The 21853-nt window shown below is 64.9% G+C and overlaps 1 protein-coding gene across 3 annotated transcripts in view; it reads left to right on the forward strand.

Moving 5' to 3' along the window:
• Positions 1-21164, forward strand: part of AGAP3 (ArfGAP with GTPase domain, ankyrin repeat and PH domain 3) — a 237126-nt gene extending 215962 nt beyond the window's left edge. For all 3 annotated transcript variants that reach the window (XM_084619178.1, XM_084619179.1, XM_084619177.1), the window contains 5 exons: positions 13190-13344; positions 13924-14014; positions 14362-14584; positions 17036-17291; positions 18938-21164. In XM_084619178.1, the coding sequence (XP_084475304.1) occupies positions 13190-13344; positions 13924-14014; positions 14362-14584; positions 17036-17291; positions 18938-19156 (944 nt within the window). In that variant the 3' untranslated portion in view covers positions 19157-21164. The remainder of the gene's footprint in view (positions 1-13189; positions 13345-13923; positions 14015-14361; positions 14585-17035; positions 17292-18937) is intronic.
• Positions 21165-21853: the final 689 nt, after the last annotated feature.

The following is a 21853-nucleotide window of genomic DNA, read 5'->3' on the forward strand; positions in this document are numbered from 1 at the left end:
AAAAAGAGGATAAGGATGTGAAGCAAAGCACTGAAAAGTTGGGTTAATTCTATTAGTCTCTCTGGATCTTGGCTGGGGAAGACAGGGCCATTAATTAGGGCTCAGGGAGGGCCCTGAGCTGCAGTGCTCTCTGTGTAGGACAAAGCCTTTTCCCACCCCAGGCTGTTTGTGCGGTTGGGGCTGCTCCTAAGGAGAAGCACTGTTTGCTCCCAGGGCTGCAATGCAGTCCAGCCGTAGCCAGCCAGGAGGCCTGTAGCTGAGGGTTGTAGGCCCTGTTCTGCTCAGTCTGAGGCAGCTTCTGTAGCATGGCTGGGAAATGTCTCAGTCACACGGAAGCCTCCTGAGCCAAGTCGTGTATTCCTTCTGGGAGAGCCCAGCTCAGCCCTCCTCTGGGCTGGGACTGGCAGAAGCCTCCTCCCATGCTCAGAGGTCCTCGGGAGAATGGAAGTTACTCCCCTGCACGCCTCCAGGCCCCCTTCCGCACTACTGAGTGCTGGACTCGGCACTGTGTGCGGCGGCCCCAGCCAGTGAGCTCACAGCCGGACAGTCACACGCAGGATGGGCCACGCTGGGAATCCGGGCAGTGGGGGTAATTTGGCATTTGATGTCTCCGAGGCATTGCATAGGCACTGTCTAGTCCCGTGGCCAGCACCTGGTGCTGCAGCAATAGATGGAAGAACCCCCAGTTGCCCCCCACGTTAGGTCCCTCCTCCTCTCTCGTAGTCAGAGGTCAATGTAAGCCCTGATGCAGGTGCTGTCATAGCCTCCCAGAATCGCTGCTGTTAGCCAACGCTGGCTCTCCACCTCAGTGGCCAGGCCCCGTGACCACGGGGAAGTTTTTCCACTGGGGAAGACGAATGCTTCAGCTCAACACGGGGGAAGTGAGAGAGCCCCTGGGTGCGGGGGCTGGGCCTTCAGGGACAGAGGTGCCTTGCTCAGCAAGGAGCCAGTGTCCTGTCCTGGAGCCATGCTGCCAGAGGGACTGAGGCTGGCTCTCGCCCGCGCTGAAGAGCAGGGAGGGCTTGCCAGGAGTTGAGAGGGGAGCGTCCCCCCAAAGCTGTGTTTTGCCAGCTCTGTGGGGTTGCAGATTCCAGCTCTGTGTTCTCCAAGGCAGCCTGGATCAGCAGCAGCAGCCCAGACCGCATTAGTGCCCGCCCGCACGGGTGCTGCTTGTTGTCAGACAGGCCCAGGCATGAGGCTTCCGACAGGTCTGCCCGGCTGCCGCCATGGTTTGCAGGGCAAAGCAGGGCGCTCAGTGTGCCCACGGCTGTGCCTGCAGCAAGTCACTTACGTCAGGGGAAATAATGTTCCTACGTAGATGGCTGGAGTCCACTTCCCAGAACTGAGACAACCCTCCCCCTCCTGGGCAGTGGCAGACGTCCATGACTGCTATCCTAATGTCAGGGCTGCTACCCCATCCTGCCCCTCTCCCTGCCCGGCAGCGTGTGCACATGCTCTGCATCCCGCTCTCCCTGGCGCGGCCCCTGCCCAGCGTGCTGGCCCCATGTGCTGATGCCAGTTTCTCAGGTTAGCATCCTGGGAAAGTTGGGGAGGTCTGGGATAAATTGCCATCAGTTTATCTCATTTAGGAGGTAATCAGAGCTGGGGACGTGCGGAGCAATTGAATCTTAGTTGTTCTGAAGTATCATAAATCAAACGAGCTGTTGCTTTTTTACATGGTCGCATGTTAAAGAGAGCGGCGTGTCAAGCTGCTAGGGAGCATCAACAAACTATGGCAAGGGTGCCACCGGGCTGCTAGGGTACGGCACCAAACGAGCGAGTGCAGCAGGAGCATCGGGAAGCCGGGGCGCTCCAGGCTTGCTGCACACCTGCCATGCTGGCCAGGGAGAGAGCATCCCCAGACTGGGGAGAGCAGTGTCGGGCTGCGAGGGGTCAACACTGAACTCCGCGGGATGAAGCAAGCCAGGAACTGCCAGCTCAGAGCCCTGCCCAGCAGCCCCAGCCTGTCACCCTAGGCTCCTCCAGGCCTTTGGCTTGGCTCTCAGCAGCCAGGAGGAGCCCTGACGAGCATGCGAGGGATGTGCTGGCAGCAGGCGCCTTTGCGACACTCCCTAGCCCAGCATCCCCATGGCTGCCAGAGCTCCAGGGATAATGAACTTCTCATGTGCTTAAAGAGTGATGCAGGGTGCATGGCGAGAAGCTGACAGCCCCTTAATGTGCTTCTCAGCGGCGGCAAAACGACGCGCTTTTGTCTTTGTTTTGTAGTTTGAAAACCCGGGGGAAATTGATGGCCAGTAAAGAGCTGTGGTGGGCTCCGGGCGTGATTAATGCGGACTGTCAGGGGCTGTCGGGAGCGCCCATCTCGCTGACTGGAAACACTTCTCTGAGCTGCATTTACCAGCTTGCCGGGGATTACGGCTGCTAGCGCTCAGCTCCTGCCTGCCCCACACAGACACCGTCACCCGCACGCTCCCCTTCCCCGGAGCCTCTTCGTTCGGCCCTAACGCGGCCCTCCCGTGCGCTCCTCCTCCCATGGCAGGCGGCCGGCCCCAGCCCCCTCAACCTCGTACGCACGCCTCGCCCCGCTCCCCCCCGTGTGCGCCTTGGGACAGCCCCCGTGCTCGGTACGTGACCCACCCCTGTGCCTCTTGCTACAACCCCCGTGCTCGGTACGTGACCCACCCCTGTGCCTCTTGCTACAACCCCCCTTCTCTGTATGTACCCCCCGCCCACTGCTGTGCGCCCCTTGGTACAACCCCCCTCGCTCTGTGTGTGTCCCACCCCCCACCACTGTGTGGGCCCCTTGGTACAACCCCCCCCTCTCTCTGTGTGTGTCCCACCCCCCACCGCTGTGTGGGCCCCTTGGTACAACCCCCCCCTCTCTCTCTGTGTGTGTCCCACCCCCCACCACTGTGTGCCCCTTGGTACGACCCCCCCTCGCTCTGTGTGTGTCCCACCCCCCACCACTGTGTGGGCCCCTTGGTACAACCCCCCCCCCTCTCTGTGTGTGTCCCACCCCCCACCACTGTGTGCCCCTTGGTATGACCCCCCTCGCTCTGTGTGTGTCCCACCCCCCACCACTGTGTGCCCCTTGGTATGACCCCCCCCCCTCGCTCTGTGTGTGTCCCACCCCCCACCACTGTGTGCCCCTTGGTATGACCCCCCTCGCTCTGTGTGTGTCCCACCCCCCACCGCTGTGTGGGCCCCTTGGTACAACCCCCCCTCTCTCTGTGTGTGTCCCACCCCCCACCACTGTGTGCCCCTTGGTATGACCCCCCCCTCGCTCTGTGTGTGTCCCACCCCCCACCGCTGTGTGGGCCCCTTGGTATGACCCCCCTCGCTCTGTGTGTGTCCCACCCCCCACCGCTGTGTGCCCCTTGGTATGACCCCCCCCTCGCTCTGTGTGTGTCCCACCCCCCACCACTGTGTGCCCCTTGGTATGACCCCCCCCTCGCTCTGTGTGTGTCCCACCCCCCACCACTGTGTGCCCCTTGGTATGACCCCCCCCTCGCTCTGTGTGTGTCCCACCCCCCACCGCTGTGCGCCCCTTGGTATGACTCCCCCTCGCTCTGTGTGTCCGTCCCCCCCCGTGTGTGTCCCACCCCTCACCCCTATGCTCCACTTGGTACAACCCCCACTGCCCTGTACGTACCCCACCACTGTGTGGCCCTTGGTACAACCCCCTCATGCTCCGTATGTACCCCACCCCCACCCCATGCACCCCTTGGTACAACCCCTGTGCTCTACATGTACCCCACCCCCCACTGCTGTGTGGCCCTTGGTACGACCCCTCTTCCCCCCAGAACAACTCCCCACACCCCTGCATGCACCTCTGCACTGTATGTCCCCATATATGCCCCCCACTGTCTGCTTCCCCTTATGACCCCCTCATCCCTGTGCATGTCCCCCACCCCCTCACTGGGTGCCCCTCCGTCTGACCCCACCATCCCTGTGCACACCCCACAGCCCCCCGCTGTGTGCCCCTCGGCACGACCCCCCTGCACGCCCACCCTCCTCGGGCACCTCCCTAGAGGCAGGGGCTGACTGGCCCGTGGGGGTCTGGCTGGGGGGCTATGCTAGCCGGCAGGTGAGGGCGCTGTTGGCCCTGCGGGAAGCACAGGGGAGTCTCCGTGGCCAGGCCTGCTGCTGTGGTTCTCCAGAGGCTTGTCTCGGCGGAGGGGCCTGCTCCCCTTGTACCAATACAGGTTAGAATATTGGGTTTAATGAGCTGCAAAATGAGGCGGCAGCGAGCTGACATTTACGAATGGCGCCTGCATCCTTCTCTTCCCCGACGCCTGCTAATTTGTTGATATCCCAAACACCTCATCACGATACAGGGACACGCTGGCAGCTTGCAAACAGGCACCCCGCGGCCGCCTGCCAGCCCCAGCCACCAGGCCTGCCGTCTGGCCCTGCCGCTGGGCCTGGGGCAAGAAGCGGGCTGCAGCTCGGCCTCAGCTGGGCAAGAGTGAAACCGTCTGAGCAGGGGCTGCTCCTCCTGCGGCGAGCCATGACCCCGGCAGCACGAGCCCTGGCATCGCACTTCCTCTCCTTCCCGCTGCACCATTAGGACTTTGCCCCTTCCCCCATGGCAAGGAAGCTTGCATGACAGGGTGAATTCAGGGAAGGTCCTGAAGGAGGAGGGGAGGAGTGAGGCACTGGGGGTGTCGGGCGGGCGAGGGCAGGGGCATCTCAGGAGTCGATTCTGCTCCAAGAGGCAGCACTTAATTCTGGGTGTGAATCTCCAGTTCCTTGTTCTGCCGGAGGCTCTGCTCCCTTGCTAGGTGTGTTGCTTTGGGTGATGCCACCCGCGCCCCCGAGGGGCCCTGTGCCCAGCGAGCTGTGGGGGATGCTGTCACGGAGTCCCCGGGCGATGCTCTGGAACTATTCCACACGAAGCCAGGCAGGACTCTGGAGGAGCCTCCTCTCTCTGAGCAGCCTGTCTCCAGGGCAAGAAGCTCACACAGCTTCCACCTTCCTGGGTCTGACCTCGGAGCATTCAGCCTCCTCTGCCCCTCCGTGCACTTCCCCCAGCGAGTCCGCCCAGGCGGGGTCCTGGGGAAGCCAGAGGGTTCTGCCCCCCAACTCCACCGTCAGACGGGACTCTCAGCCAGCCAGTAAAACAGAGGTTTATTAGACGACAGGAACATGGTCTAACACAGAGCTTGTAGGTACAGAGAACAGGACCCCTCAGTCAGGCCCGTCTTGGGGGCAGGAAGGCCAGAGCCCAGCTCTGGGCCTCCCTCCATTTCCCCAGCCAGCTCCAAACTGAAACTCTCCAGCCCCTCCTCTCACCTTTGTGTCTTTCCGGGGCCAGGAGGCCACCTGATCTCTTTGTTCTCCAACCCCTTCAGTTGGCACTTTGCAGGGGAGGGGCCCAGGCCATCAGTTGCCAGGAGACAGGGTGTTGGCCATTCTCTGTGCAGACACCATCACACTGGCCCTCTAGGGCTCTGCCCCAATCACACACCCTTACCCCACCACCTAGATACTTAAGAAATGCATAGGGGAAACTGAGGCACTCACACAGTATTCAGAGAGAACATTAAGAACAGTCCCACTTCGTCACAGATGCCACCCCACACCCCCAGGGGCCCTATGCCCAGCATGCTGTGGGTGATGCCACCCCACACCCCCAGGGGCCCTATGCCCAGCATGCTGTGGGTGATGCCACCCCACACCCCCAGGGGCCATATGCCCAGCATGCTGTGGGTGATGCCATCCCACACCCCCAGGGGCCCTATGCCCAGCATGCTGTGGGAAGGGCCAGCATGCTCTGTGGGTTACCACCCTGCATGCCAAGGGGTGGTTGTGTCCTGCGTGCTGGGAGTGCAGCCCCCACAGTCCAGAAGAGAGGATGCTCAGCACTCCCTTGTGCCTGTGTGCACGGGCCCCTACGCAGTCCCCACTGCTCCAGGGGAGGGGCACTGTGTTCTCACGCCCACAGCTGCTGCAGCATAGCTTGCCCTGGCAAGTGCCAGGGAGCCCCCTGCTTTACTCTCTGTCTGGGCATGCCCAGGTGGAGGGAGAGCTCTCCGGGGTTGTGCTCTCGCACCTTGGAGGGCAAGGTCCTGGGCTCTGGGATCAGTGTAGTCAGGCAGGCCCAAGCAGCCTGGAGGCGTGGCAGCTCCCCATTGGGAACCAGCCCAATCCCGCTTCTTCTGTCATCCCCAGCCAGAGCTGGCCCTTCCTTTCTGTGCCCCGTTGGAGGGCCAGGAGTCCCAAGAGCTTCGTCAAGCACCAGCAGCTCCTGATGCTACCGGGTGAGCCAGATCCGTCCTCCCGCTGCCTCCTCTCCCAAGCCCCAGGGTGCTCTGGGAGCTGGGCTCTCCCAGCAAGGGCAGGGCACTCTGTGCTGCCTGACTGCCCCCCTCCCTGGCGGAAGGGGGCTGACTTCCCGGTCCTCCTGCAGGCTCCCTCGGGGGCGGCTGGGTCCCTCTACCCCCATGCTGACTACTTGGTGTTGTGGGGCACTTCCCTTCCCCAGGGCTGGCTCCAGGGGGGCTGCGGGGCTTACCCCAGGGAGCTGTGCTTGACTCAATGGCATGCGTGTTAATTGCGGGTGCCGTGCGCGCCCATCCCATGCCCTGGCTAATTTCACTCTCAGCTGGAGGACTTGTTGCTGGGCAGCACTGGAGATGGGGTCAGGGGGTTAACACACATTAACAACGGCAGGTCTCGCCACGCTCTGCTCGGCAGCTCTGCACAGCGCTCAGTCTTCAAAACCTCATCAAAACCTCATCAAGAGGCAGAGAATTGCCTTGTTCATTTCCACTGCCCACTAATTCTAATGGAGCTGGCATAATACACTCCCACTAGTCCTGCTCTCAGGCTGTCCCTGGGATAGCCTGTGCCCCAGCCAGCTGGGGAGTCCCCCCGCCCCACCCCCATCCACCTAGGAGAGCCCCTTCCCCTAGGGCTCGCTGCCCCACTCCTGATCCAGATGAGATATGGCGGGTCAGGATGGAGAGGCACCAGAAGAGCTGGGGTGGGAGCCCAGGGCTGGGAGAACAGGGGGCTGTGGGTCAGGATTGCAGGGCACCGGCAGCGCAGAGCCCAGGGCGGGGAGAACAGGGGGGCAGTGGGTCAGGTATTGAGTCACTAGCAGTGCAGAGCCCAGGTGGGAAGAACAGGGGGTCTGTGGGTCAGGATTGGGGGCACTGGCAGCATGCAGCCCAGGGCGGGGATAGCAGCAGGGCTGTGGGTCAGTCTTGGAGGCAATGGCAGCATGCAGCCCAGGGTGGGGTTAGCAGGGAGGCTGTGGGTCAGGCTTCAGGGCACTGGCAGTGTGGAGCCCAGGGTGGGGAGAACAGACTGCAGGACGCTGTCAGTAGGATGGTGAAGCGGTGGCAGAGCCGGGGAGACATAGGCACCTCACCCGTACTCTGGCTCTTGCCAGTGCTCTTCCTCCCCCAGTGTTCTCCTCCCAGAATCAGCCCTTGGCTCAAAGGAGGGACCTGCTGTTTAGCTCCTGACGAAGTAGCCGAAGGGCCATGGGGTGTGGGCCAGGCTCCTACATCCTGGCAGCTCCCATGTCAGGACCCTGGGCTAGGGGGCAAGGTCGCCTGGGCCCAGGGGTGTGGCCATGCCAGTGTGCCCTAGGTTGCCAGGCCTTGGTCCGTGTCCCTCAGTCACCGCCCACAGGAGGCCCAGCTGCCGAAGGATTCTCCCAGCACTCCCTGCCCCAGCAGCGGAGGGTGCTGTCTGGGCTCAGGGGACCTTCTCCACCTCCGCCTGGCTGGGGAGGCAGGGTCTTGCCGCGCCGGGCCGGCTCCTGCCCTGTTCTTTCCTCTGCTTCTTGATTGTGGGAGCTGTGTGCCCCACGCTGATCTGGGCAGGCCCCTCAGCTGTGCCCGCTGTGCTATGATCCCCTCCCGAAGCTCATTCCTCATGGCTGCTGGGAGCCGCTTCCTGTCCCAGGAGCCTCCCCCGCAAGAATGTCTCCCACTTGGGAGCGGGGAGTGCGGCTTCGAGAGGAGCACCGTCCCCATGGGGTCAGCAAATGGGCCTTCCCCTGGGAGGGGGCAGACTTGGAGCATGGGGCCCTGGCAGGGAGCTGGCACCAAGCAGGGCAGTAACGATTCTCCCAGCTGAGCGGAGTGGGGGTGTTCCCAGCCCCAGGAGCCTGAGCGCTGGCCTGGAGCCCAACACCTACATTCTCCTCTTGGATTCGCGTCTCAGAGCCTGCCCTGCCAGGCTGCTGGGAGGGCTCAGGCAGGAACCCGGATCCGGAGCGAAAAGCTCATGGCCATGCTCCGAGGTGTAGCAATAGCCCCCCGGGGGAACAGCATTCGAGGCGGGAGGGGTCCCCACAAGGAGCCCCGAACAGGAAGCCCTGGGCTAGGGCGGGCGGGCAGGCGGCACCTCGGCCTTGCCTACACACGAGTGCTAGCACTCTGACTTACACCCCTGTGCGGGTGTAGCTACCCCAGTGCGAAGGGCTCGGAGCAGGGGGAGCTGGGCTGTGTGAGGAACAGGGGTAAGCTGTCCGGGTGTGACACCCCTGTGCAGGTGTAGCTACCCCAGCACGAAGGGCTCGGAGCAGGGGGAGCTGGGCCGTGTGAGGGACGGGGTAAGCTGTCCGGCTGTGACACCCCTGTGCGGGTGTAGCTACCCCAGTGCAAAGGGCTCGGAGCAGGGGGAGCTGGGCCGTGTGAGGGACAGGGGTAAGCTGTCCGGGTGTGACACCCCTGTACGGGTGTAGCTACCCCAGCACGAAGGGCTCGGAGCAGGGGGAGCTGGGCCGTGTGAGGGACGGGGTAAGCTGTCCGGCTGTGACACCCCTGTGCGGGTGTAGCTACCCCAGTGCAAAGGGCTCAGAGCAGGGGGAGCTGGGCCGTGTGAGGGACAGGGGTAAGCTGTCCGGGTGTGACACCCCTGTGCGGGTGTAGCTACCCCAGCACGAAGGGCTCGGAGCAGGGGGAGCTGGGCCGTGTGAGGGACGGGGTAAGCTGTCCGGCTGTGACACCCCTGTGCGGGTGTAGCTACCCCAGTGCAAAGGGCTCAGAGCAGGGGGAGCTGGGCCGTGTGAGGGACAGGGGTAAGCTGTCCGGGTGTGACACCCCTGTGTGGGTGTAGCTACCCCAGCACGAAGGGCTTGGAGCAGGGGGAGCTGGGCCGTGTGAGGGACAGGGGTAAGCTGTCCGGGTGTGACACCCCTGTGTGGGTGTAACTACCCCAGCGCGAAGGGCCCGGATTAGGGGGAGCTGGGCCCTATGAGGGACAGGGGTAAGCTGTCTGGGTGTGACACCCCTGTGTGGATGTAGGTACCCCAGTTTGAAAGGCTCAGAGCAGGGAGACTCAGCCATGTGAGGGACGGGGTAAGCTGTCTGGGTGTGACACCCCTGTGTGGGTGTAACTACCCCAGTGCGAAGGGCTCGGAGCAGGGGGAGCTGGGCCATGTGAGGGACAGGGGTAAGCTGTCCGGGTGTGACACCCCTGTGTGGGTGTAACTACCCCAGTGCGAAGGGCTCAGAGCAGGGAGACTCAGCCATGTGAGGGACGGGGTAAGCTGTCTGGGTGTGACACCCCTGTGTGGGTGTAACTACCCCAGTGCGAAGGGCTCAGAGCAGGGAGACTCAGCCATGTGAGGGACGGGGTAAGCTGTCTGGGTGTGACACCCCTGTGTGGGTGTAACTACCCCAGTGCGAAGGGCTCGGAGCAGGGGGAGCTGGGCCATGTGAGGGATAGGGGTAAGCTGTCCGGGTGTGACACCCCTGTGTGGGTGTAGCTACCCCAGTGCGAAGGGCTTGGATTAGGGGGAGCTGGGCCGTGTGAGGGACAGGGGTAAGCTGTCCGGGTGTGACACCCCTGTGTGGGTGTAGCTACCCCAGCACGAAGGGCTTGGAGCAGGGGGAGCTGGGCCGTGTGAGGGACAGGGGTAAGCTGTCCGGGTGTGACACCCCTGTGTGGGTGTAACTACCCCAGCGCGAAGGGCCCGGATTAGGGGGAGCTGGGCCCTATGAGGGACAGGGGTAAGCTGTCTGGGTGTGACACCCTTGTGTGGATGTAGGTACCCCAGTTTGAAAGGCTCAGAGCAGGGAGACTCAGCCATGTGAGGGACGGGGTAAGCTGTCTGGGTGTGACACCCCTGTGTGGGTGTAACTACCCCAGTGCGAAGGGCTCGGAGCAGGGGGAGCTGGGCCATGTGAGGGACAGGGGTAAGCTGTCCGGGTGTGACACCCCTGTGTGGGTGTAACTACCCCAGTGCGAAGGGCTCAGAGCAGGGAGACTCAGCCATGTGAGGGACGGGGTAAGCTGTCTGGGTGTGACACCCCTGTGTGGGTGTAACTACCCCAGTGCGAAGGGCTCGGAGCAGGGGGAGCTGGGCCATGTGAGGGATAGGGGTAAGCTGTCCGGGTGTGACACCCCTGTGTGGGTGTAGCTACCCCAGTGCGAAGGGCTTGGATTAGGGGGAGCTGGGCCGTGTGAGGGATGGGGTAAGCTGTCCGGCTGTGACATCCCTGTGTGGGTGTAGCTACCCCAGCACGAAGGGCTCGGATTAGGGGGAGCTGAAGACCAGCCCAGTCCTGTTGTTCTGCCCCTGGAGAGGCGCAGAGCCCTGGGTGCTGTTTGCCCTCCCTCTCACTGCGGTGGCTCCGCAATGCTGAACTGGTGCTGATTGGTCCCATAGGCAGTTTCTGAGCTAAGTGGGAGCCCCGTGGATGGCGAGAGCTGTGCTCCCCCGAGCCGTGGCTGAGGGCTACTTGACAGACGTTGGCAGGCTGAAGCTGGCTGCTGCTTTGCGGGTCTCTGCCTTGGATGTGTGTAGAACTGCTGTGGTGGGGACCTGCCGTTGCTGCTGCTGCCCTGGCTGGACCCCTCCTCTCCTGGGGCTGCGAGGAGGGGTTGTGAGCCTCACCCAGGACCGAGCTACCAGTCACCCAGCAATGCAGAAGTTGAGTGGGAGTGGCAGTCGGCCCCCCTCTTTCGCTAGGGAGTATCCTGCACAGCTGAAGTGTCTCGGGGTGTCCGTCCCGTTTGCCCCTTTGGGAGAGCCTGCTCTGGCCTGCCGCTCACAGGGCCAGGGGCCGAGGGCAGAGAGCAGAGTGAAGGCCACGGGCCCCCATCCCTTCCAGACCCGGGGCTAGCAGAACCTGGCGCACTCCAGGCCCAGCCCCTCAACCTCCCTGCTGGCTCTGGAGCTGTGCAGTTGGCTCCCTGCTTTTAATAGAGAACTGGGAAGGCACATTATGGAGATGAGGGTGTTATTTGCATAACGCTAATTAGGTAATTACAAATCATTTTGCTATGAGCTGAAGCGTGTGCTGTGACATACCGTTTATTAGTCATTCCATTCCGGCCCTGCGTAGTTCAGTCCTTGGCTGCATTAACTGCTCAGGTTGGGCAATAAACGGTAAACGCTGGCGTCTGGGTGCAGAGATGGGACGGGGACCCCATGTGAGTTCAGGGTGCGAGCATTCCCACCCCCAGGAACCCCTGTGCCTGGGGGCCCTGAGAAGAAACCCCCACCCCAGCACCCAGGAGTCCCTCAGCAGGGCCCCCCTTCCCCACCCCTCCACCCACCCACCCAGGAGTCCCTGAGTACATAAGAACGGCCAGACGGGGTCAGACCAAAGGCCCATCTAGCCCAGTGTCCCGTCTTCCGACAGCGGCCAGGGCCAGGTGCCCCAGAGGGAATGAACAGAACAGGGAATCATCCAGTGATCCGTCCCCTGTCGCCCATTCCCAGCTTCTGGCAGAGTAGGCCCCCCTTGCCCGTGGCACGCTCTGGGGAGCCCCTTACTGCTCCCTCTTTCCCCCGCCCCCCGGCAGCCCGCTTGGGTCAGCACCGGGGCCCCCGGCTGAGTCGCAGGGATGGGCAGATCTGGATGCCGATCTCCTCAGAGAACATGGGCGTTACCTCCCACCCACCCCTAGCCACGTCTCCCACAGGCCCGGCCCAGCCGCAAGCCCTCCCAGGGCCAGGGTGGCCCCCGCTGGTCCCACCCGCAGTCCCCCTCCCCCAAGGCACTGGCATCTGAGCATGGGCTCCTGGGCATTCATGCGGGGGTGAGGCTACGGCGCCCAGCTCAGAGCATGGGCTGGGCTCGGGGGGTCCCCACAGGCGCCGTCCTGGGTCTCTGAGCCCCTCCAGCCCTGGCCCCGCCCGCTGGGCCTTCCACAGCCTGGTCCAGCCGCAGAGACGGGGCTGGGAAGAGCTTTGACAAATATTAGTGACGCAGTGATGGGCGTGGGCGTGACCCAGCCGCACTGGAGGGGGCGGACGAAGGGGAACGGCTTGGCGTGGTGGGGGCTGTGTTCTGGCTAGGCTGGGGGAGGCAGCACCTGCCTGAGGGCTCGCTCTCTAGGCTGGCTCAAAGTGAGCTTGGGCTGTGGCCTTGGTGAGGGGCTGGGCCATACACAGGGACAGCCTTGGCCACCTGTGGACATGGCAGCCCCCATCTGCTGTGCCAGCGCAGTGACCCCATCACCCCCCCGTGCCGGCGCAGTGACCCCATGTGACGAAGTGGGACTGTTCTTAATGTTTCCTCTGAATAGTGTGGGGGTGCCTCAGTTTCCCCTAGGCAGTTCTTAAGTATCTAGGGGGTGGGATGAGGGTGTATGATCATTGCAGAGCCCTAGAGGGCAGGGGTGTGCAGGGGTCTGGACACAGAATGGCCGACACCCTGTTTCCTGGCCACTGATGGCCTGGCCCTTCCCCCCTGCAAGGTGAGAGCTAAAGGGTTGGAGAACAAAGGAATCCGGTGACCTCCTGGCCTGGGAAAGGGACAAAGCCCAGAGGAGGGGGGGCTGGAGGGAGTTTCAGTTTGGGGCTGGCTGGGACATGGAGTGAAGGGCAGATGGGGTTGTCTCGCTCACTGCCTCCCAAAATGGACCCAGCTGAGGGGTCCGGTTCTCTGCACCTGCAAGCTCTGTGTTAGACCATGTTCCTGTCGTCTAATAAACCTTCTGTTTTACTGTCTGGCTGAGAGTCCCGTCTGACGGTGGAGTTGGGGGGCAGGACCCTCTGGCTTCCCCAGGACCCCGCCTGGGCGGACTGGCTGTGGGAAGCGCACGGAGGGGCAGAGGAGGCTGAAGGAGGAGGACCCAGGAAGGTGGAAGCTGTGTGAGCTGTGTGTCCTGCAGACAAGCTGCTCCCCGAGAGGAGACTTCCCCAGAGTCCTGCCTGGCTTCCTGGGGAGCAGTTCCAGAGCATCGCCCAGGGACTCCGTGACACCCCATCACCCCCCCGTGCCGGCGCAGTGACCCCTCCCTTCTGTTCCAGAACAAGATGAGTCGTTCGAGTTCATCATCGTGTCGCTGACAGGCCAGACCTGGCTTTTTGAGGCCTCGACGTCAGAGGAGCGGGAGCTGTGGGTCCAGGCCATCGAGAGCCAGATCTTGGCCAGCCTCCAGGGCTGCGAGAGCAGCAAGAACAAGGTGAGGGACCCCCTCCCTGCCCAGGCTGGCAGTTGTCCCACTGTGCCCCACCCTGCTCTGCTTGAGCAGACACCTGCCCCACCACGGTCCCTCCTCTCCTAGCCCCCCCCCCCTGCCCCGTCAGCTCCTGCTCCACTTGCCCTACACAGACCAGGCCCCCTCACACGCTGGTGCCTGCCCCCGTGCACCCCAACCTCACCCTGCCTGGGTTGGCTGCTGCCCCACCTGGGTCAATGCTAGCCCCATTGCATCCCCACCCCGGTAAGCGCGTGCCCCACGGTGGTCCTGCCTAGGCCACTTCCTGTGTATCCTCCACACCATCCAGGCTGGTGTCTGCCCCTCTTCCCCAACCCTGCCAGAGCTGGCATCACTCACCCGGGCACTCTCCTGCCCCCCGTGCCCTGCCTTGGCTGGAGACAGCTTCCCAGACCACAGTGCTGTCTGCACATCTGGTGCCCATCAGAGCGTGGCCCTGGCAGCTGCTCGGTGGGCTGGTCTTGAGGACAGTGATGAGAGGAGACAGGCCCAGGGGGCCAGCCAGCCTCTAATGAGTCGGGGGGGGTTTCTTTCCTGTTCCAGGCTCGGCTGGGCAGCCAGAGCGATGCACTGGCCCTGCAGACGGTCCGCACTGCACGTGGGAACAGCTTCTGCGTGGACTGCGACGCGCCCAGTGAGTGACGCTGCCTGAGGATGGGGCCCTCCTGCCCTGCCCATGGAAGGGGGCGGGTCTGTGCTCCACAGGACCCACGCACTCTACCCAAGGGAAAGGAGGTCTGAGCCCCACATGGCCCTCCCGCTCTGCCCCAGTGGCCTCACTTTCCCATGGGATCTTACTGCCCAAGGGAAGCAAAAAATGTAGGTCCCTGGATCCCTGTGGGGCTGGTGACTCTGCAGGTTTGGGAGGGGACATGTGGGTCCTGGTAGGGCTGGTGCCCCGTGGGTGGAGGATGGGCTTGTGTGTCCCTGGGGTATGCGCTAACCCGCCACCCCTCCCCGCGCTCTCCTTCCACCCTCCAGACCCTGACTGGGCGAGTCTGAACCTGGGCTCCCTCATGTGCATCGAGTGCTCCGGGATCCACCGTAACCTGGGCACCCACCTGTCCCGGGTGCGCTCCCTGGACCTGGACGACTGGCCTGGCGAGCTCATCATGGTCATGACAGCCATTGGCAACGCGCTGGCCAACGCGGTCTGGGAAGGGGCAGTGGAGGGCTACCAGAAGCCGGGCCCCGAGAACACCAGGTGAGGGGCTGCAGTGAGGAGCCCCGGGTCAGGGGTGGGCCGTGAGCAGAGGGGGGCTGTGGGAGGCAGCCCCGGGGGTCTGCAGCTGGGAAGCCCTGTTGGCCCCAGGGGGTGGGTGTCCCCCTTGGGGCAGGTGAGTCCGGCTGGCAGGTGCTGTGGCTGCCCCATGCCGGCTGGCTGCGGAGTGGAAGGGGTTAATGGCGACAGCTTGCCGGCGCCTGCCTGTGGGTCTCAGGGGTGCGTCCCTTTCAGGCCTTGTCTGTCCCTGTCGGAGCGTCTCTCCTGTCACTCATCCGCCACCCAGGCAAGAGCCCATTCTGCGCCTTATCAGCGGCTGGCGCGGGTCAGGGGGCAGCGGCAGTGAGCATGCTCCGCGCGGGGTATTGATTGCCGCCTGCCAGATGCAGATGGATAGAATGGGAGCAGATAGCGGGGCACGCGGCGCGCATCGATCGGCCAGGCCCGGCAGCCCCGGCGGGCCCAGCCGGCGGCTCAGCCTTTGTCTGCGCCAGGCGCGACGGCAGGCGTGATAACGCCGCCCCCTGTGGCCCTGGGCAGCTGCGCGCAGTAGCTAACCTTTCCCTGCCGCTGGCCGAGGCCCAGCGCGCCGTGGAGACGGGCCGGGGGCTGCACCGGCAGGCGGGGCGTGAGAACAGCAGGGTGCATGTACAGAGACAGGGCATGAGGGCCGAGCGGGGGGACACGGGGCGCGAGAGCTGGGGGCGTGTGGGGTGCGAGAGCTAGGAGGAGGGTGCAGAGGGCATGAGGGCCGAGCGGGGGGACACGGGGCGCGAGAGCTGGGGACGCGAGAGCTAGGAGGAGGGTGCAGAGGGCATGAGGGCCGAGCGGGGGGACACGGGGCACGAGAGCTGGGGACGCGAGAGCTAGGAGGAGGGTGCAGAGGGCATGAGTGCCAGGGCGGGGGGGACACGGGGCGCGAGAGCTGGGGATGCGAGAGCTAGGAGGAGGGTGCAGAGGGCATGAGTGCCAGGGCGGGGGGGACACGGGGCGCGAGAGCTGGGGGCGCGAGAGCTAGGAGGAGGGTGCAGAGGGCATGAGGGCCGAGCGGGGGGACACGGGGCACGAGAGCTGGGGACGCGAGAGCTAGGAGGAGGGTGCAGAGGGCATGAGTGCCAGGGCGGGGGGGACACGGGGCGCGAGAGCTGGGGGCGCGAGAGCTAGGAGGAGGGTGCAGAGGGCATGAGGGCCGAGCGGGGGGACACGGGGCGCGAGAGCTGGGGACGCGAGAGCTAGGAGGAGGGTGCAGAGGGCATGAGTGCCAGGGCGGGGGGGACACGGGGCGCGAGAGCTGGCGACGCGAGAGCTAGGAGGAGGGTGCAGAGGGCATGAGTGCCAGGGCGGGGGGGACACGGGGCGCGAGAGCTGGGGGCGCGAGAGCTAGGAGGAGGGTGCAGAGGGCATGAGTGCCAGGGCGGGGGGGACACGGGGCGCGAGAGCTGGGGGCGCGAGAGCTAGGAGGAGGGTGCAGAGGGCATGAGGGCCGAGCGGGGGGACACGGGGCACGAGAGCTGGGGACGCGAGAGCTAGGAGGAGGGTGCAGAGGGCATGAGTGCCAGGGCGGGGGGGACACGGGGCGCGAGAGCTGGGGGCGCGAGAGCTAGGAGGAGGGTGCAGAGGGCATGAGTGCCAGGGCGGGGGGGACACGGGGCGCGAGAGCTGGGGACGCGAGAGCTAGGAGGAGGGTGCAGAGGGCATGAGGGCCGAGCGGGGGGACACGGGGCACGAGAGCTGGGGACGCGAGAGCTAGGAGGAGGGTGCAGAGGGCATGAGGGCCGAGCGGGGGGACACGGGGCACGAGAGCTGGGGACGCGAGAGCTAGGAGGAGGGTGCAGAGGGCATGAGTGCCAGGGCGGGGGGGACACGGGGCGCGAGAGCTGGGGACGCGAGAGCTAGGAGGAGGGTGCAGAGGGCATGAGGGCCGAGCGGGGGGACACGGGGCACGAGAGCTGGGGACGCGAGAGCTAGGAGGAGGGTGCAGAGGGCATGAGTGCCAGGGCGGGGGGGACACGGGGCGCGAGAGCTGGCGACGCGAGAGCTAGGAGGAGGGTGCAGAGGGCATGAGTGCCAGGGCGGGGGGGACACGGGGCGCGAGAGCTGGGGGCGCGAGAGCTAGGAGGAGGGTGCAGAGGGCATGAGTGCCAGGGTGGGGGGGGCACGGGGCACGAGAGCCAGGAAGGTTCACGTGGGGCACGAGTTCTGGGGAGTGTATGTGAAGAGCAGGGGGTTGCACATGGTGCACAAGTGCGGGGGGTGAAGGGCAGGAGGGACAGAGGTCTGCACGTGGGGCACGAGGGGTGCTGCGCAGTAAGGGGCACAAGTGCCATGGGTGGGTACGGGGCACGAGTGCCAGGGTGGTGTGGGGCACAAGCCGCCCCTGCCATGTGGTACCCCGTGTCACTGGTGCCCCCGGTGTGGGGTCCCTCCCTGCAGGGAGGAGAAGGAGCGCTGGATCCGGGCCAAGTATGAGCAGAAGCTGTTCCTGGCTGCCCTGCCGCACTCGGACGTGCCCCTGGGGCAGCAGCTGCTGCGGGCCGTGGTGGAGGACGACGTGCGCCTGGTGGTGACGCTGCTGGCCCATGGCACCAAGGAGGAGGTGAACGAGACCTACGGGGACGGGGATGGGCGCACGGCGCTGCACCTCTCCAGCGCCATGGCCAACGTGGTCTTCACGCAGCTGCTCATATGGGTGAGGAGAAACCCTTCGCTGACCCTGGTCCCCCGACTCCTGACCCCCGCCCCTCGCTGAGCCCGGTTCCCGACTCCTGTCCCCCGTCCCTCACTGAGCCTGGTTCCCAGCTCCTGACCCTCCCACCCCTCACTAATCCCCAGTTCCTCAGCTCCTGACCCCCACCCCTCGCTGAGCCCCAGTCCCCTGACTCCTGACCCCCGCCCCTCGCTGAGCCCGGTTCCCGACTCCTGTCCCCCGTCCCTCACTGAGCCCGGTTCCCGACTCCTGTCCCCCGTCCCTCACTGAGCCCGGTTCCCGACTCCTGTCCCCCGTCCCTCACTGAGCCCGGTTCCCAGCTCCTGACCCTCCCACCCATCACTAATCCCCAGTTCCTCAGCTCCTGACCCTCGCTGAGCCCCAGTCCCCTGACTCCTGACCCCCGCCCCTCGCTGAGCCCGGTTCCCGACTCCTGTCCCCCGTCCCTCACTGAGCCCGGTTCCCAGCTCCTGACCCTCCCACCCATCACTAATCCCCAGTTCCTCAGCTCCTGACCCCCGCCCCTCGCTGAGCCCCAGTCCCCTGACTCCTGACCCCCGCCCCTTGCTGAGCCCCAGTCCCCTGACTCCTGACCCCCGCCCCTCGCTGAGCCCGGTTCCCGACTCCTGTCCCCCATCCCTCACTGAGCCCGGTTCCCAGCTCCTGACCCTCCCACCCATCACTAATCCCCAGTTCCTCAGCTCCTGACCCCCGCCCCTCGCTGAGCCCCAGTCCCCTGACTCCTGACCCCCGCCCCTCGCTGAGCCCGGTTCCCGACTCCTGTCCCCCGTCCCTCACTGAGCCCGGTTCCCAGCTCCTGACCCTCCCACCCCTCACTAATCCCCAGTTCCTCAGCTCCTGACCCCCGCCCCTCGCTGAGCTCGGTTCCCGACTCCTGTCCCCTGTCCCTCGCTGAGCCCGGTTCCCGACTCCTGTCCTCCGTCCCTCACTGAGCCCGGTTCCCAGCTCCTGACCCTCCCACCCATCACTAATCCCCAGTTCCTCAGCTCCTGACCCCCGCCCCTCGCTGAGCCCCAGTCCCCTGACTCCTGACCCCCGCCCCTCGCTGAGCCCGGTTCCCGACTCCTGTCCCCCATCCCTCACTGAGCCCGGTTCCCAGCTCCTGACCCTCCCACCCATCACTAATCCCCAGTTCCTCAGCTCCTGACCCACGCCCCTCGCTGAGCCCCAGTCCCCTGATTCCTGACCCCCGCCCCTCACTGAGCCTGGTTCCCAGCTCCTGTCCCCCAACCCTCACTGAGCCCGGTCCCCCGGCTCCTGTCCCCCTGCCCCTTGCTGACCCCGGTCCCCCGGCTCCTCACACCCAGCCCCTCACTGACCCTGGTCCCCCGGCTCCTCCCCCCCACACCTCGCTGACCCCGGTTCCTGGCTCCTGTCCCCCAGCCCCTCACTGACCCCCCAGCTCCCCCTTTCTGCCTTCTCCCATTGTTGATCTCCTGCACCAGCCCCTTTCCAAGTCCCACAACTCCCACCATTTCCGGAAACCCCAGGTGGGGCCCCCCTTCCTGGCCTGCCCCCACTGGCATTGCATGGCTGTCCCGCAGGCAGCCACCCGGTGCTCCCTGGCACTGACCTGGCTGCCCCTGGTATGTTCTCTCCCTGTGCAGTATGGGGTGGACGTGAAGAGCCGGGACGCCCGTGGCCTGACGCCCCTGGCCTACGCCCGGCGAGCTGGCAGCCAGGAGTGCATCGACATCCTCCTGCAGCATGGATGCCCTAGCGACAGCTCCGTGAGCACACTGACCCCCAGCCTGCCCCCCCGCAACGCCAACAACTCCTGCTCGGCGTCCCCAGCTGAGCTGGGCCCCAGCCCCAGCGTCCTCTAGCCACCCTGCTGGGCCGGCCTCCCACTCGGAGCCCCAAGACGGTGCGGGGCTCCTGGACCCACCAGATGCTGCTGATGATGAGGGGACCCGGTCTCCCTGCCTTGCCGGGGATCTCACAGGAGCAAAACCGCACTGGGGCTGGCATGGTGCACCCTGTGGCCGACGACACCAGCTGACTAGCTCCACGTGCAAAGGTGCCCTCGCAGGAGAAGGGGCCCCCCTGCCTTGCACCCACCCCCGCATGGGGAGGCAGATCCTGTGCACCCTCCTTGCCTCCCACCTGCTACAGAGAGACATTTCCTGTGTGCCCCCCTCCACCTGGTACAGAAACACAGTGCCTGTCTGCCCCCCTCCACCTGGTACAGAGAGACATTTCCTGTGTGCCCCCCTCCACCTGGCACAGAAACACAGTGCTTGTGAGCCCCCCTCCACCTGGTACAGAGAGACATTTCCTGTGTGCCCCCCTCCACCTGGCACAGAAACACAGTGCTTGTGAGCCCACCTCCACCTGGTACAGAGAGACATTTCCTGTGTGCCCCCCTCCACCTGGCACAGAAACACAGTTCTTGTGAGCCCCCCTCCACCTGGTACAGAGAGACATTTCCTGTGTGCCCCCTTCCACCTGCTACAGAGAGACAGTCCCTGTGTGCCCCCCTCCACCCAGCACAGAGCGACAGTCCCTGTGTGCCCCCCTCCACCTGGCACAGAAACACAGTGCCTGTCTGCCCCCCTCCACCTGGTACAGAGAGACATTTCCTGTCTGCCCCCCTCCACCTGGTACAGAGAGACATTTCCTGTCTGCCCCCCTCCACCCGGCACAGAAACACAGTGCCTGTCTGCCCCCCTCCACCTGGTACAGAGAGACATTTCCTGTGTGCCCCCCTCCACCTGGCACAGAAACACAGTGCTTGTGAGCCCCCCCTCCACCTGGTACAGAGAGACAGTGCCCCCCTCCACCCGGTACAGAGAGACAGTCCCTGTGAGCCCCCCTCCACCTGGCACAGAGAGACATTTCCTGTGTGCCCCCCTCCACCTGGCACAGAGAGACAGTCCCTGTGTGCCCCCCTCCACCTGGCACAGAAACACAGTGCCTGTCTGCCCCCCTCCACCTGGCACAGAGAGAGTCCCTGTGTGCCCCCCCCAACACGATACAGAGAGACAGTGCCTGTGTGCCCCCCTCCACCTGGTACGGAGAGACCGTTCCTGTGTGCCCCCCCCACCGCGGTACAGAGAGACAGTCCCTGTGCACCCCTGCACACCTCACCCTGTACAGAGAGAGAGTTCCTGCCTGCCCCCACTGCCCCCCCCACCTGGTACAGAGACAGTTCCTGTGCGCCCCCCCATACAGGGAGGTAGTCCCTGTGTACCCCTGCCCCCCCATACAGGGAGGAAGTCCCTGTGTACCCCTGCCCCCCCCATACAGGGAGGCAGTCCCTGTGTACCCCTGCGCCCCCCATACAGGGAGGCAGTCCCTGTGTACCCCTGCCCCCCCATACAGGGAGGCAGTTCCGGTGCACCCCCTCCCCTGCCCCCCACAGGTGCCAGGCTCGGGGGGCTGGGTGCATGCTGCACCACTGTAGGACGGAGCCCAGCTCTGTGCCGCGGCCTTGCTGCTTCCTCTGCCTGCAATTGCAAAGGGAATTGCCCACCGGGGCAGCCGCGGCCCCTCGCTTGCAAGCAGGAGAGGAGAGGGACTGACCCGCTCTGGGAACCTCCTGGCTGTGTCCATTCACTTGGAGACTCCCTGGTCTGCCCCACGGCTCCGTGCCCTGCTCCTGCTGCCCTGCCAGGGGGCTGGCCTCTGGCTGAGCCTGGGGAGGGGAGACGAGCCTGCACCACGTGCTGGGCCCCCAGGCTTGGGACACGGCTTCCGGGGCGACTCCGCCGCGCATGTATAAAATGTACATTGGAAATATTTATATGGACGCGCTGTAAATACTGTTTCTTTGCCCTGTGTGTGACCTGCAGCCAAGGAGATAACAGCCAATAAAGCTCCCTCCTCCTGCCAGCCCAGCCTCTCTGTGCCAGCCCTGGACTTCCAGCCCGACCTGCAGCCCAGGGAGCCCCTGCCCCCACTGGCCCAATGGGCTCGGGGCATGGGGCATGGCCAGCAGCGGCACTGGGCCATCAAGTGCTGAGGCCTGGGCTTGTCCATCGCGCTGGGCATGGAAGGGTGCAGCCAGGAGGCCTGGCATAGGGCGCACCAGGCGAAGGTGCACTGAGCAGGCGCTCAGGGGCCACGAGCCCCCCCGCACAGGCAGGGCTGCGGGCTTTCACTGCACTTCCCTGATGGCAGGGTGCAAAGCCCAGGAGTAGGCAAACGCCCGGGCGCCGGGCTGCAGTGCGGGCGCGAGGAGCCATGGCTGGGGCAGCAGGATGCACCCTCCAAGGGAGCCAGCGAGCCCAGGGGATCGAAACGCCCTGACCTGGGGGCGGAAGAGCCGAGCGAAAGGAATGGCCGTTACGGGCCAGAGGCCGCCCAAGCACCCGGTAGACTCTGGAAGGGCCGGGTGCTGCCTTCAGCAGCCAGTGAAGGGACCCTGGGTACTGGGGTGGGAGCTGCCCTGGGATTGGGGGAGCAAGGCACAACCAGGCAGGAGGGGAATAGGAGCTAAGCCAGGAGCAAATGGGGGAGCTGCTAGCCAGCCTTAAGCCTGTCCAAGGTCTCCAGGTGGCAGGCAGGGGGCCCACGGGGTC

The sequence above is a fragment of the Lepidochelys olivacea genome (assembly GCF_965140295.1).
Source record: "Lepidochelys olivacea isolate rLepOli2 genome assembly, chromosome: 2".
In the NCBI taxonomy this organism is placed as follows: domain Eukaryota; kingdom Metazoa; phylum Chordata; order Testudines; family Cheloniidae; genus Lepidochelys; species Lepidochelys olivacea.